Source organism: Phalacrocorax aristotelis, chromosome W (genome assembly GCF_949628215.1).
Source record: "Phalacrocorax aristotelis chromosome W, bGulAri2.1, whole genome shotgun sequence".
NCBI classification, from domain to species: domain Eukaryota; kingdom Metazoa; phylum Chordata; class Aves; order Suliformes; family Phalacrocoracidae; genus Phalacrocorax; species Phalacrocorax aristotelis.
In genome coordinates, this window is record NC_134310.1 from 4171279 (window position 1) to 4186737 (window position 15459).

Sequence of the window (15459 nt, forward strand, 5' to 3'; positions counted from 1 at the left end):
TTCACCTCCGCCACCATTGGTGCCTCGTCATCTTTCGAGGACATTACTGCCAATGAGTTCCCATGCGTCAATGGTGCGCTCTGTACAAACTTCCGCAACACAGGTCGTGTGCACTGGGCTTCATCTGGATCTTTGGGTGACTGTTCATCATCCAGGTCACCATAAACCACCTCAAGCATGGCTAGTTCCCTCAGGTACTGGATACCTTTCTCCATGGTCATCCATTTTCCTAGGCAAAATACACTATCTTCCTTGAAGGGGTACCTTTCTCTCACACTTGACAGGAGTCGCCTCCAGAGGCTGAGGGCTTGTGTCCCTTTTCCAAATTTTTTGTCAATGCCCCCTTCCCTAGAAAGTGATCCCAGTTGTTTGGCTTCTTTTCCCTCTAATTCCAGGCTACTGGCCCCGTTTTCCCAGCATCGGAGCAGCCAGGTGACAGTGTGCTCACCTGAACGATGGCTGAAATCTTTTCACATATCTCGCAGCTCACTCAGGGATAGGGATTGGGTAGTTTCCGTTTCTTATATGAGTTCTTCCTCTTCCTCCTCCTCTCCTCGTGATGGCCCTGCTTTTTCATCATCTCTTTCTAAACGAGTTTACTTTCTGTTCCAGGATTTCTTGCATATAGGGGCAACTGGTACTGGCACGGGTTGATCCTCTGATTCAGCTGCAACGCTTGTCGCAGGGGTTGGAGTAGCCGTACCATCTGTTGTGGGGGTTTGAGTGGCCGCAGTGCTTGTCACTGGGGTTGGAGTAGCCGCAGTGCCTGTCGTGGGGGTTTGAGTGGCTGCAGCGCTTCTCCCTTTCCTTGTCTTTCTCTTTTTAGATCCAGAGGCCTTCTCTTCCCCTTGAGGGTACTGAATAGTGTTAAACAGGGCTCGATAGGCATGGGCCAGGCCCCAGCACATTGCAGTGATTTGTATCTCTCTGGGATTGCCTGGGTGACAACATACTTCCTCCAAATATTCTACTAATTTATCAGGATTCTGCACTTGTTCAGGAGTGAAGTCCCAAGACACTGGGGGTGCCCACCATCTTAGGCATTTGCCCATACTATCCCACATACCCTGCCACGCATAGCTATCGAGCCTTGGGGCAGATCTCTGGATGATATTCTTAAATTGCTTATTAACCTTAGACAGAACTGAAATGTTCTGCCAAAGCAATATCAATAGCCATACCTTAATGTGGGAAACTATAGGCTTGAATCCACATGCGGGTCCCCTGATAAGTTGTTTGAGATAGAAAGCGGGCTGGAGGATTATAGGTACGCGATGGAATTAGCTTGACTACAGACCCAGTGTCAGACCCGCTGATGGAAAATTACACAGATCAGACCCGATGATGGGAAATTACAGAGAATCTGCAAGTCACCAGGAGGAGGAAGAAAGGCGAGAGATATCTCGGCCTTGAGAGCAAAGAAGAAAGGCAGGGATGTCTCTCGGCCTTGAGAGCATCCGACAAACAACAAGGAGTTTAGGCACGAAGTACAGAAATAGACTGTTCGTTAAGGAGGTGTCGCAATCCGTATGAAGTAATTGTTGAAGCTTGTTTACAAGAGCATATAAAAGCGCTGTGACTTAAAAATAAAACTGAAGCTTGCTCTATCACTCACGTTGAGTTGGCTGCTTGCTTTCCTCGCTCGCCGCAACTGGCGCCCGAACAGGGACCTGAAAAGGACTATTTCTGATACGGCAGCGAGAGACGGAGACGCACTGGCAGACGGCGGCCAGGGGGCAAAAGAGGAGTCGATTTATGCATCATTTCTGATACGTTCCGACCCTCCGGCCTGGATCCAACCTCGGAATTCAAGAGGGGATCCGCTTTCCGCAGTTGAAGCTAACCCGGGAGCGAGAGCCGTACAAACGACGCTGATTTATCCTCACATCGGGCGATGGAGGTCGAGGTAGCTTTTGAATTATTAAAGTGCTTTTTAGAAAAGCGGGGAGTAAGTCAGTTAAAAGACTTGTCAAGGCTAGTTACAGTGGGCAAAGTGAAAGAGTTCTTTAAAGAACCGGAGTCGATTTTTGAAGTAGAAGAGTGGAGAGCTTATGGTGATTGTTTGTGGGACTTGGTGATAGATGACGATAAGACAGCGAAAAAGCTAATGAAACCTTGGCGGGAAGTGATTAACTGTATGAAAAAATATAAAACTGAAAAAAGATTAGCAACAGCCGCCTCTGATCGGCTAGACAATTGTGACCCCAATGCTGGAAAAATTGGAATTGGCTTAGGCAATCCTTCGCCTCCCTTCTCGGGGATCCCAGTTACCGTACCTCGAAAGCCCCTTATTCCTCCTCCTCCCCCTCCTCCTCCTCCTGGTGGATCTGTAGAAACTAGCGGAGAAGGAATAAGCTTGGGAAAGGGAGGTGAAGATATTGAAAATTTATGTGATGTAGTTTCTCCGGTGGAGGAAAATAAGCCGAGCACCCCGTCTAGTCACCGTTCTGTGCCTAGTGTGCGCAGCCGAGTTGACTGGCGGAAAATCGGGTTTGAGGCATTACAAAATGGGGACCTAGAGACCGCCGACTTGTTGGCTCAGGCTTTCCCTGTCATCTATCAACCGGACCCTGCTAACAATCAAAATTTATTCGCACACCATACTCCTCTTGATTGGAAAATCTTGAACCAGCTGAGAAGTACGGTCAGCGAATCGGGTGTACACAGTGAGCCGACCAGACAGATGCTAAATTACATTTGGGGAAGCGGGCTGCTTTGTCCCGAGGATATTAAAAACATTATGAAGTTCATACTGACACAGTCGCAGCAGCTTTTATGGCAGGCTCACTGGCACGCCCTATGCGATAGATCGGCAAACACCCAGCGCCAGCAAAACGATCCGCTAGCAGGAGTAATAGTAGAACAACTTATGGGAATAGGACCCTTCTCGTCCCTAGACATGCAAATGCAGACAGGCCCTGATGTATTAAGAGAATCAATGAGGCTAGCAAGGGACGCCTTACAGCGCGTCAAAACAGCACCAATCACCCCTCCTTACATGTCAATTAAGCAAGGGAGGGAAGAGCTTTTTGCCACGTTTGTGGATCGAGTTACAGAAGCGTTAGATCGTACCGACTTACCTGAGTTTATGAAGGGCCCATTGCTGCGTCAATGTGTTATGGAAAACTCCAACCAAGCTACTAAAAGTATTTTAATTACACTTCCCCTAGACGCAGGCATTGAGGTGATGCTTGAACGCATGAGTCGAGTACCTACCGGTCCTCAAGCTATGTTAGTTGAGGCACTGAGGGAAGTTGGGCAGGGAATGGTACAGGTTCAACAACAAGTTTGTGCCGCTCTCGCCCCATTGGGTCCAGCTAAAAACCCTAACAGAGGGCCAGCTACTTTTAGATGCTTCCGCTGCGGAAAAGCAGAACACATGAAGAGACAGTGCAGCGAAGCTAACTTATGGTGCAAACACTGCCAAGCTCAAAGCCACAATACAGCTGCCTGCCGGCGTTCGGGAAACGGGAAGCTGAGCGCCCAGAGTCGCAGCGCGCAGGCACCAATTGCGGCTCCAGTGACTTCTCAGCACTCCGTCACCACGCCACCAGTCGTGCCGAGCAGCTCCGGCCAGCTTCCAATTTGCAACCCGCCACCAGAGGAAGCCTCGGCTTGGACTTGGCAACAGCAGTAGATGTCACTTTGATGGACACTCGTCCACAGAAGATCAGCATGGCTCACAGAAGAGCCAGTATGGGTCGGGCAGTGGCCGCTCAAACGGGAAAGTCTACAGCAAGCCCACATATTAATAAAAGAACAATTAGATCAAGGACATCTCCGACCGTCGACAAGCCCCTGGAACACCCCTATTTTTGTTATCAAGAAAAAGTCAGGGAAATACAGGCTGTTACATGATTTACGGGCAGTAAATCAGCAAATGCAAGCGATGGGGGCTTTACAGCCTGGCCTTCCAAATCCAGCCATGTTACCAGCTGGTTGGCATTTGCTAATTATTGATTTAAAGGACTGCTTCTTTACTATAAAGCTGCATCCTCAGGATACCCAGCGATTTGCATTTACGTTACCAGCAATCAACAGAGAGGGTCCTGACTTACGTTTCGAATGGACAGTATTGCCACAAGGCATGAAGAATAGCCCTACTCTGTGTCAACTTTTCGTAGATGCTGCATTAAAAAATGTGCGGCAGCAATGGCCGGACACTATAATTTACCATTACATGGATGACATCTTGTTCGCGCAACAACAACCCTTCTCGGCACAGCAAGAATTATATTTACAGCAACAGCTCCAGCTACACGACCTAGTAATCGCAGCAGAGAAGGTTCAACGTTCGCCAGTATGGAAATACCTCGGATGGCGCATCAGTGACTCTCAAGTCCAAGGTGGATACCCAGTAGATGGGTAAAGGCTATGCCTAATGAACAGAAGAACGAAATCTGCGAAGTGACAGGAGACAGTGAAGACGTATGACTGCACCGGTAGAGGTAGCCAGGATACGGATAGAATGTCCCCAATGTAATAAGTGCTGACCCTGGGTACTAAGAGAGTGTCATAGCTGTCAACAGCGCGGGTGGGTAAGAACCCATCGAGCTAGGGGGTGGTGTGACAGTTGCTACTATCACCCATCACAGACACATAAGGTTTTAATCATCACAGGCCACGAAATAGAGGGTTCTAGACGATATGAATTGTACACCCTTGACTGGATTAGACAAATCAATAGTACTCCCGTTAGTCATCGTAAGTATCGTGATAAGAATCACCGAGGGCATGTACATACCGCCCCAGCCAAAACAGAATGTATGGGTTACCCTGGCAAATCTAACAGGCCAAGATTCCATCTGCCTATCATTGTCATCGCCAGGAAATCCCCTCTCCACCTGTTTGGTTGGAGTGCCGGTTGATAATTGGACGCTAGTGATACCACAAAATACACCACACTTAGGGAGCCTTTGTGATACTCCCCAGAATTGTGTGAATAATTGGGACGGTTGGGCAGTCCATCGCCCTCAAACTAATCTCAAGCCACAAGAGCTTGAGCTATTGGGTTCTTTGTCAATGGATGCTTGTTTATACTTTAATTATACGGAACGAAACCAGTCTCTTTCTTGGCCTGTGAATGCCACCCTAAGTGTATATAAAAATGCCACTGCTTGGTGTAACTACACCTCTGCAAATATCTCACGCTCTAGCAATATGCCTATTGCGCTACCTGCAGGTCTGTTTTTAATTTGTGGAGACCGGGCTTGGCCTGGCATCCCGTCACATATAAAGGGAGGGCCTTGCTCTATAGGTCGCCTAACACTTCTTACTCCTAACACTTCAATGATTTATCAACATTATAGAAAGATGAGAAGCAAAAGGAGCACTCATAAGTTTGAGAACAGCTGTGACTCTACAGCTGAGTTTTGGAATCCGGCAAAGATCATAGCTGCTTCCTTCTTGGCTCCTGGAGTTGGTGTTGCTCGAAGCCTCACGACATTAAACAAGCTAGGGTGTTGGCTAGCTAAGCAAACAAATGCCACATCAAAGGCGTTATCTGACTTATTACTAGATGTAGGCTCTGTAAGACACGCTACGCTGCAAAACCGCGCAGCCATAGATTTTTTGCTTTTAGCCCAAGGACATGGGTGTGCTGAGTTTGAAGGGATGTGTTGCATGAATCTATCAGATCATTCGGAATCAATACATGCAAGTATTGAGAGCTTAAGAAGGAGGGTCTCAGAACTTAGGGAGGATGATCCATGGCATTGGTTTAACAGCTTGTTTAATGGATGGGGCATTGGCAATTGGATTAAGAGTATTTTGCAGATGGGACTAATGATATTTATACTGTTTATCATTGTATTAATGTGTGTTCCTTGTATATCGCAATGTATGCGACGAATGATGGAAAGAAGTATGAGTGCCGTGTTCCTTTCTCAAGGAATAAAAGAAAAAGGGGGAAATGTGGGAAACTATAGGCTTGAATCCACATGCGGGTCCCCTGATAAGTTGTTTGAGATAGAAAGCGGGCTGGAGGATTATAGGTACGCGATGGAATTAGCTTGACTACAGACCCAGTGTCAGACCCGCTGATGGAAAATTACACAGATCAGACCCGATGATGGGAAATTACAGAGAATCTGCAAGTCACCAGGAGGAGGAAGAAAGGCGAGAGATATCTCGGCCTTGAGAGCAAAGAAGAAAGGCAGGGATGTCTCTCGGCCTTGAGAGCATCCGACAAACAACAAGGAGTTTAGGCACGAAGTACAGAAATAGACTGTTCGTTAAGGAGGTGTCGCAATCCGTATGAAGTAATTGTTGAAGCTTGTTTACAAGAGCATATAAAAGCGCTGTGACTTAAAAATAAAACTGAAGCTTGCTCTATCACTCACGTTGAGTTGGCTGCTTGCTTTCCTCGCTCGCCGCACCTTAACTACCCAAGGATGTTCAAGATACTGAAAAGTTGTTGTAATGAAAGAGGAGGCTTTATGGAAGATGGTAGCTAAGGTGCCATTCTGTATTTCCTCCATAAAAATCCTCTCAGAGCGGGAGGTATAATTGCTAAGTGTCTCCATGAGGTTTTACCTGACGCACACTAACGGCTTCAATATAAACTTCAAATACCAAATAAAACTCAAGGTCGATGTTTTAAAACCAACTCTCCCAGGCAAAACGTCACCAATCACTGCAGAGCACAGCAGACCACAAAAACCAACACCAATCTTTAACAGACACAGCAAGTACAAGAGCATGGTGCAGATCGGTGTGCTGGTTTTGGCTGAGAAGGGGTTAATTCCCCTCACCGTGGGGGGGTCGGATACCTTTCCAGCTTCCAGCTCTGCCGCATGGCGGGGGGATGGGAGGGGCAGGACTATGGTGGGAGTGGCTGACCCTGACTGGCCAATGGCATGTTCATTCAATACCATGTGACACCATGACCAGTATATTGAGGGGGGACAGTTTGCAGCTCGGGAGCGGCGCGGCGTCGGGTCGGTGGGTGGTGAGTGGCTGCGGCGCGTGCGGTTTGTTTTGGCAGTTCGTTCCCTTCCCCCCTCCCCCGGGGTTTTGCGCCTCTCGTTGTTCTCCTTTACATTGCATTTCTGTTGTTGTTTCTTTTAATCTTAATTAGTAAACTGTTCTTAGCCCAACCCACGAGCGTTACCCTTCTGATTCTCTCCCCCATCTACCGGTGGGGGAGTGAGCGAGCGACTGTGTGGGGCTGAGCTGCCGGCTAAACCATGACAATCGGATAAACTAATATTGAGAACAGATGAATCAATGCTGTGACCAGCAACTGTTATTATCTCAACTCTTTGAGCCCCACGTTGGGCGCCAAAAAGGACTGTCGTGGTTCAGCCCCAGTCCTCCAACTAAACACCGTGCATCTGCTTGCTCACTCCCTGACCCCCTTTGGGATGGGGGAGAGAATCTGAAGAGCAAAAGCTAAAGAAAAAACAACTTCTGGGTTGAGATAAGAACAGTTTATTAATTAGAATAAAATCATAATTATAATAATAATGATTATGTTAATGCTAACAATAACGATACTAGAATAAAAAGGAAAAGGGAAAAAGGGAAAAAACCAGAAAACACAAACGATACAACTGCTCACCACCCACCGACCAACGCTGCCGGTCCTCGAGCCGCGACTGCTGCTTCCCTCCCCCAGCCAGCTCCTCCCAGTTAACATACTGGGCATGACATTACATGATATGGAATATCCCTTTGGCCAGTTTGAATCTGCTCTCTTAGCTGTGCCTCCTCCCCTCCTGGCTTCTTGTGCACCTGGCAGAGCATGGGAAGCTAGAAAAGTCCTTGACTAGTACGGGCACTACCCAGTAACAACTAAAACATCGGTGTGTTATCAACACTGTTTTCATACTAAGTCCAAAGCACAGCACTATGCCAGCTTGCAGTGAAGAAAATTAACTCTATCCCAGCTAAAACCATGACAGTTGGCAGGACCTGTTGCCCATGGAGAGAGGAGCCCATGCTGGAGCAGGTTTTCTGGCAGGACTTGTGACCGCGTGGGGGACCCACGCTGGTGCAGTCTGTTCCTGAAGGACTGCACCCCGTGGGAAGGACTCACGCTGGAGCACTTTGTGAAGAACTGCAGTCCATGGGAGTTACCTATGTTGGAGCTGTATGTGCAGGACTGTCTCCTGTGGGAGGGAGCCCATGCTGGAGCAGGGGAAGAATGTGAGGAGTCCTCCCCCTGAGGAGGAAGGAGCGGCAGAGACAATGTGTGATGAACTGACCACACCCCCCCATCCCCTGTCCCACTGTGCCGCTCGGGGGGAGAGGAAGAGAAGCCAGGAGTGAAGTTTACCCTGAAAAGAAGGGAGGGGTGGGGGAAAGGTGATTTAATATTTCTTCTTACTGCTCATTACCCTACTCTGATTTGATTGGTAATAAATTAAACTAATTTCCCTGAGTTGAGTATGTTTTGCCCATGATGGTAATTGGTGGGTGATCTACCTGTTCTTATTTTGACCCCCGAGCCTTTATTCAGATTTTCTCTCCCCGTCCAGATGAGGAGGGGGAATGACAGAGCAGCTTGGTGGACACCTGGCAGCCAGCCAAGGTCAACCCACCTCAGCTGGGCTGGATGTTCAAAGGGAGTGTCCCCTCTATGCAGCATGCAACCGATGCTACATGGAGCAAGTGGGTTGCACTGATATCACAATGGCCTTGAATGGGAAGCCCCGACCCCCCAGGAGTCCTGGAAGTGATCATGGCCTGGACAGAAGGCAGAAATTCAGAGTGTTGCCAGAGGAGGTGACTCATGCTGAAGAAGCCTCACTGTATAATAAATTACAAGAAAATGAGAATCGTTATGCCCTGTTCACTGACGGGTCCTGTCGTCTTGTGGGAAAACATTGGAGGTTGAAAGCTGCTGTGTAGAGTCCTACAGGATGTGTTGCAGAAACTGCTGAAGGAAAAGGGGAATCTTGCCTGGCCTCTCAAAGGACCCTTCTGTTGTGGGGTTGCTGAAGGTCAAAGAACAACAGGTGCCGATTGCCACCACAACAGTGCACCGGCAACAATATCGCACCAACCGAGACTCTCTGATTCATATCCATGAGCTCATTCGTCGACTGGAAACCCAAGGAGTCATCAGTAAGACCCCCTCACCCTTTAACAGACCCATATGGCCAGTGCGGAAGTCTAATGGAGAGTGGAGGCTAACAGTAGACTATCGTGGCCTGAATGAAGTCACTCCGCCGTTGAGCGCTGCTGTGCCAGACATGCTAGAACTTCAATACGAAGTGGAGTCAAAGGCATCCAAGTGGTATGCCACAACTGATATCGCTAATGCATTCTTCTCAATCCCTCTGGCAGCAGAGTGCAGGCCACAGTTTGCTTTTACTTGGAGGGGTGTCCAGTACACCTGGAATCGACTGCCCCAGGGGTGGAAACACAGCCCTACCATTTGTCATGGACTGATTCAGACCGCACTGGAACAATGTGGAGCTCCGGAACACCTTCAATACTTTGATGACATCATTGTGTGGGGCAACACAGCAGAAGAAGTTTTTGAGAAAGGAGAGAAAATAGTCCAAATCCTTCTGAAGGCTGGTTTTGCCATAAAACAAAGTAAGGTCAAGGGACCCGCACAAGAGATCCAGTTCTTAGGAATCAAATGGCAAGATGGACGTCATCAGATCCCAATGGATGTGATCAACAAAAGAGCAGCCATGTCTCCACCAACTAGCAAAAAGGAAACACAAGCTTGTTTATGTGGTGTGGGTTTTTGGAGTATGCACTTTCCAAATTACAGTCTGATCGTAAGCCCTCTCTATCAAGTGACCCAGAAAAAGAATGATTTCAAATGGGGCCCTGAGCAACGACAAGCCTTTGAACAGATTAAACAGGAGATAGTTCATGCAGTAGGCCTTGGGCCAGTCCGGGCAGGACAAGATGTAAAAAATGTGCTCTACACTGCAGCTGGGGAGAATGGTCCTACCTGGAGCCTCTGGCAGAAAGCACATGGGGAGACCCGAGGTCGACCCCTAGGGTTTTGGAGTCGGGGTTACAGAGGGTCCGAAGCCCGCTATACTCCAACTGAAAAAGAGATATTGGCAGCATATGAAGGGAATTGATCTGCTTCGGAAGTGGTTGGTACTGAAGCACAGCTCCTCCTGGCACCCCGACTGCCAGTGCTGGATGTTCAAAGGAAAGGCCCCTCTACACATCATGCAACTGATGCTACGTGGAGTGAATGGGTTGCCCTGATCACCCAGCGGGCTCGAGTAGGAAACCCCAGTCGCCCAGGAATCTTGGAAGTGATCATGGACTGGCCAGAAGGCAAAGACTTTGGAATATCACCAGAGGAGGAGGTGACACGTGCTGAAGAAGCCCCACTGTATAACAAACTGCCAGAAAATGAGAAGCAATATGCCCTGTTCACTGATGGGTCCTGTCACCTTGTGGGAAAGCACCAGAGATAGAAGGCTACTGTATGGAGTCCTATACAACAAGTATAGGGCTCGAGGGCTCGAGGGAGAATCCGGGTAACTATAGGCCCATCAGACTTACTTCAATCCCTGGGGAAGTTATGCAATGAATCCTCCTGGGGGCCATCACAAGTCAATTGAGGCACGTGATTGGGAAAAGCCAACATGGCTTCACTAAAGGCAGATCGTGCTTGACAAACCTGGTGGCCTTCTATGACAAAGTGACTTGCCTGGTTGACATGGTGCGGGCGGTGGACATTGTTTACCTGGACTTCTCCAAGGCCTTTGATATGGTCCCCCATAGTCTCCTCCTGGAGAAATTGATGTGTTATGGCCTAGACAAGTGGTCTGTGCAGTGGGTGGGGAACTGGCTGACAGGCCGCACCCAAAGGGTGGTGGTAAATAGCTCTTTCTCAAACTGGCAAGCTGTCACTAATGGAGTCCCCCAGGGATCGATATTGGGCCCAATGTTATTCAACATCTTTATAAGTGATCTGGACAACGGCATCAAGTGTAGCCTGATGAAGTTTGCTGATGACACCAAGTTGAGCGGGGAAGTAGACACTCCAGAAGGGAGAGCTGCTCTGCAGGGAGATCTGGATAGGCTGGAAAAGTGGGCTAACAAGAACCTTATGAAATTCAACAAGGAAAAGTGTAAGGTCTTGCACCTGGGAAAACATAATCCGGGAGTGCAGCACAGACTGGGATCCACCTGGCTGTAGAGCAGCTCTGTGGAGAGGGACCTGGGGGTCCTGGTGGACAGGAAGCTCAACATGAGCGAACAGTGTGCTGCTGTGGCCAAGAAGGCCAACAGGATGCTGGGTTGCATCAAAAAGGGCATCACCAGCAGAGATAAAGAAGTCATTATCCCACTCTACTCAGCGCTTGTCAGGCCACACCTGGCGTACTGTGTACAGTTCTGGTCCCCGCTATACAAAAAGGATGTGGACAGGCTGGAAGGGGTCCAGAGAAGGGCCACCAAGATGATCAAAGGACTGGGAAGGCTGCCATACGAGGATAGGCTGGGAGAACTGGGTTCGTTCAGCCTTGAGAAAAGGAGGCTCAGAGGGGATCTCATCACCATGTACCAGTACTTAAGGGGTAGCTAGAAAGAAGATGGAGACTCCCTTTTTACACGGAGTCGCATGGAGAGGACTAGGGGGAATGGACACTAGTTGCTCTTGGGGAGATTCCGATTGGACACCAGAGGGTAATTTTTCACAGTGAGGGCAGTCAGCCATTGGAATAATCTCCCCAGGGAAGTGGTTGACTCGGCCACGTTGGACACCTTCAAGAGTCGTCTGGACAGGGTGCTGAGCCATCTTGTTTAGACTCTGCTCTTCCTAGAAAGGTTGGACTAGATGATCCCTGAGGTCCCTTCCAACCTGTGATTCTGTGATTCTGTGATTCTGTGAAGTCGCAGAAACTGCTGAAGGAGAAGGTGAATCGAGTAAGTGTGCAGAGGCAAAAGCCATCCAGCTAGCCTTAGACATTGCTGAATGGGAAAAGTGGCCAGTGCTCTATCTCTATACTGACTCCTGGATGGTGGCGAATGCCCTGTGGGGGTGGTTACAGCAGTGGAAGCAGAGCAACTGGCAGCATAGAGGCAAAGCCATCTGGGCTGCTGCATTGTGGCAAAATATTGCTGCCTGGGTAGGGAATCTGGTTGTGAAAATACGTCATGTGGATGCTCACGTCCCCAAGAGTCGGGCCACTGAAGAACATCGAAACAACCAGCAGGTGGATCAGGCTGCCAAGATTGAAGTGGCTGAGGTGGATCTGGACTGGCAGCATAAGGGTGAATTATTTCTAGCTTGGTGGGCCCATGACACCTCAGGCCATCAAGGGAGAGATGCAACATACAAATGGACTCATGATCGAGGGGTGGACTTGAACATGGAGGCCATCACGCAGGTCACCAATGAACGCAAAATGTGTACCATAATCAAGGAAGCCAAGTGTTTAAAGCCTCTGTGGTATGGAGGACGGTGGCTGAAATATCAGTATGGGGAAGCCTGGAAGATCAACTATATCATACTACCACAAAGCACGTTTTATGGCAACATGGCACACCTGAAAGAATTGAGTCAGACACCAGGACTCATTTCTCAAACAACCTCACAGACACCTGGGCCAAGCAGCATGGCATTGAGTGGGCATATCACATCCCCTATCATGCACTCCCCTCCAGGAAAATTGAATGATGCAATGGACTGTTAAAGACTACACTGAGAGCAATGGGGAGTGGGACTGGGATACACGTATAGCAGAAGCATTAGGTTGAATCACATTTGTCAGTTCCAGTTGGGCTATTTCTCCCTGCAAGACACTGGTTCTGTGGGGGTCTGGCTTTACCTGCATGGAAATATGCCACTTGTATTTTATGGTGCTGGACTGTTGTGCTTTTCCAATTCTATAGTTGCTATCAGTAGACAAAACCCACTGCAGTATAGGCAAGCCCACAATCAGAGTGACAGTCTCTCCCCCAATGACTCATTCAGTTTCTACTAAAATTCAATATGCAGCCAGTAGTTGTTTTATTGTCTGCTTGGCAGCTTCAGGCATAATCTGGCAGGGTCCTTGCCAGATGATGCCTAAAAATTTTACTTCAGTTGCTGGACCTTGCACTTTCTGTATATTAATTTCCCAACCATGTCCTCTCATGGTGTCCATGACACTGCTCGCTGCCTCCCCAGAATCCTGCTCAGTAAGACCAATCAGCAGGATGTATCTGTTATTATCAGTTTAATATATTTTTTTTTTTACCTGGACTTCTCCAAGGCCTTTGATACAGTCCCCACAGTCTCCTCCTGGAGAAATTAATGCATTATGACCTAGACAAGTGGTCTGTGCAGTGGGTGGGGAACTGGCTGACAGGCCGCACCCAAAGGGTAGTGATAAATAGCTCCTTCTCCAAGTGGCAACCTGTCACAAGTGATCTGGTTCGGTGGTTCATTCCCTCCCCCCTCCCTTCCCCCGCCCCCCCGGGTTCCGCGCCTCTCGTTGTTTTCCTTTCCATTGTATTTTTGTTGTGTGGGTTTTGTTTTTTTTTTTTTAAATTTTAATTATTAAACTGTTCTTATCTCAACCCGCGAGCGTTACCCTTCTGATTCTCTCCCCCATCCCACCAGTGGGGGAGTGAGCAAGCGCCTGTGTGGGGCTGAGTTGCCGGCTAAATCATGACACAAGGTATGGGTGCTTATGCTGTTACTTAGTCTCCTCATTAATGTGAATTTTAGGCTTTTCTATTTGCTCTGTGCAATGTATTTTGTCTTAGGTGAGGTTGTGGATGAGTACTATGCAGTTGTTGTTGGTGTAAGCTGTTATAAGTCTAAGCAAATCTCATTTTATAATCAGTAACACTAGATTTCCTCACACACAGAAGGTACTTAAAAGCTTTACACTTGTTTAAGTGTCTCTTCATATGCTTTGGTTCTTTCAAACATGCTGATTTTGTAGTTTGTGGCTTCTGAAAAATCTGCCTTTAATGTGTTACTTCCCCAGTGTGTTCCCAAGTTCCACTAGTTTGTCCGCTAGGTTGCTGTGTCATGCTGCTACTAGAAGGCCCTTTTATTCCCCTGTACACAGCAGCCATCACCCTCCTTCACAGCTTGATACTGCTGACAGAAGGATCAAATAAGGGTAGGGGGCAGTGAATGTTGCGAGCAAGCTATATAGAATGTGATAGGTGCTCCTCTTCTCTAGAAGTGAGAAGCAGTGCGTTGATCTAGGCAGCTGCCTGCTTTGAGTTGGGCTATGAGCAGAAGCTAGGATGAGCACCAGTCTAGGTGCCTGAATACATTGTTCTAATCACAAATGGTCCAGAGACAAGCTGGTGGGGTGCCACTCTTTCTTAATAACTCCTTGAACCCCGCTCCGTTTAGTCAACAGTGTGATGTTTTTCTATGCTGGCAGAAAATAGCCAGGAAGAGAAGTTTTCAGTGATGAAAGAAGGGTATGCTGCTACTAGAAAACCAGGCTCACTTACAAGGCAATGGTAAATTTTATTTGGGGGGTGATGGTGGTGGTAAGATGATGTTAGAAGAATACTCAGTAGAAAAATGAAGTAGCCTTACTGTATTGGTGGCAAGAAGCAGTGCAAGGCAACTACTATAGATAAAGCATCATTGTCTGTACTCGCATATCATAAATTCCTAGGTTGGAAAAGAAATCTGAAATAACGCTTCAGTAATGTTAGCAAACCTCAACCCCAGGAAAGGAAACAAAAGTAGAGATGGTAGCTTTGTATTTTCCTAGTAGTTAAGAATTTATGCGTAGTCATTAAAGTATTCTCTGACATGGTGCTAAAAATTTCTGTGATATCCTGTGCTTGATGTGAAGTTACTGAAGTGTCTTCTATAAAAGGCTTCTTAGTACAAACTTTGTATCTTCTAGGCAGAGTTAATCTGCACTGTCTGCTCTTCAGCAATCTATGCGGATGAAAAAGAACTCTTGAAGTGAGGAAATACTCCAGCAGGGACAGAAACAAACAAACAAAAAATGTTCTAGGCATTGTGCAACAATATCAGAAAACTAAAGAGCAACTTGATGCTGAATAAATCCTTGTTCAAGAAAGTAATTTCAGAAACTGGGAAGGAATGTGCATTCTTAACTCAGGTATTCTTTCTTGACAACTGAAACAACTAATTTCCTTTATCTGTAAAAAAAACTGAATAAAGACCTCAAGAAGAAAAGGTTAAGTGACATTGTCCAGATCTTTTATTATCATTATTATATGATGTTCTTTGAAAGATGACTGATGATGCTTCTTCCAGTAAAGGATTTCTTAGCTCACAGTGAGAGGCAATTCAATAATTGTTCAGATGGTTGAGTTCTGGGAATGTTGCTGTTACTATTCAAATTGAGGAAGTTAGCTGCTTTTGGATGGAGGTGGGTATTTTATTAATCAAGGATATAGTAAAAAAAAAATACTTAAAACCCAGAAACCTTCCTAGAATTTGTAGTCTCTGTCTCCTGCACAAGCACTTAAACAGTGCGGACTACTGAAAGGTATCCTCTTGGACTTAGCAACTAAAGTTGAATGCATGTTGGG

General features: G+C 47.4%; 1 protein-coding gene across 1 annotated transcript in view; it reads left to right on the plus strand.

Moving 5' to 3' along the window:
• LOC142049357 (protein fem-1 homolog C-like) overlaps positions 1-15098 on the plus strand; it is a 43361-nt gene extending 28263 nt beyond the window's left edge. Inside the window, exon 4 of the mRNA XM_075077008.1 lies at positions 14802-15098. Coding sequence (XP_074933109.1) covers positions 14802-14867 — 66 coding nt within the window. The 3' untranslated portion in view covers positions 14868-15098. The remainder of the gene's footprint in view (positions 1-14801) is intronic.
• Positions 15099-15459: the final 361 nt, after the last annotated feature.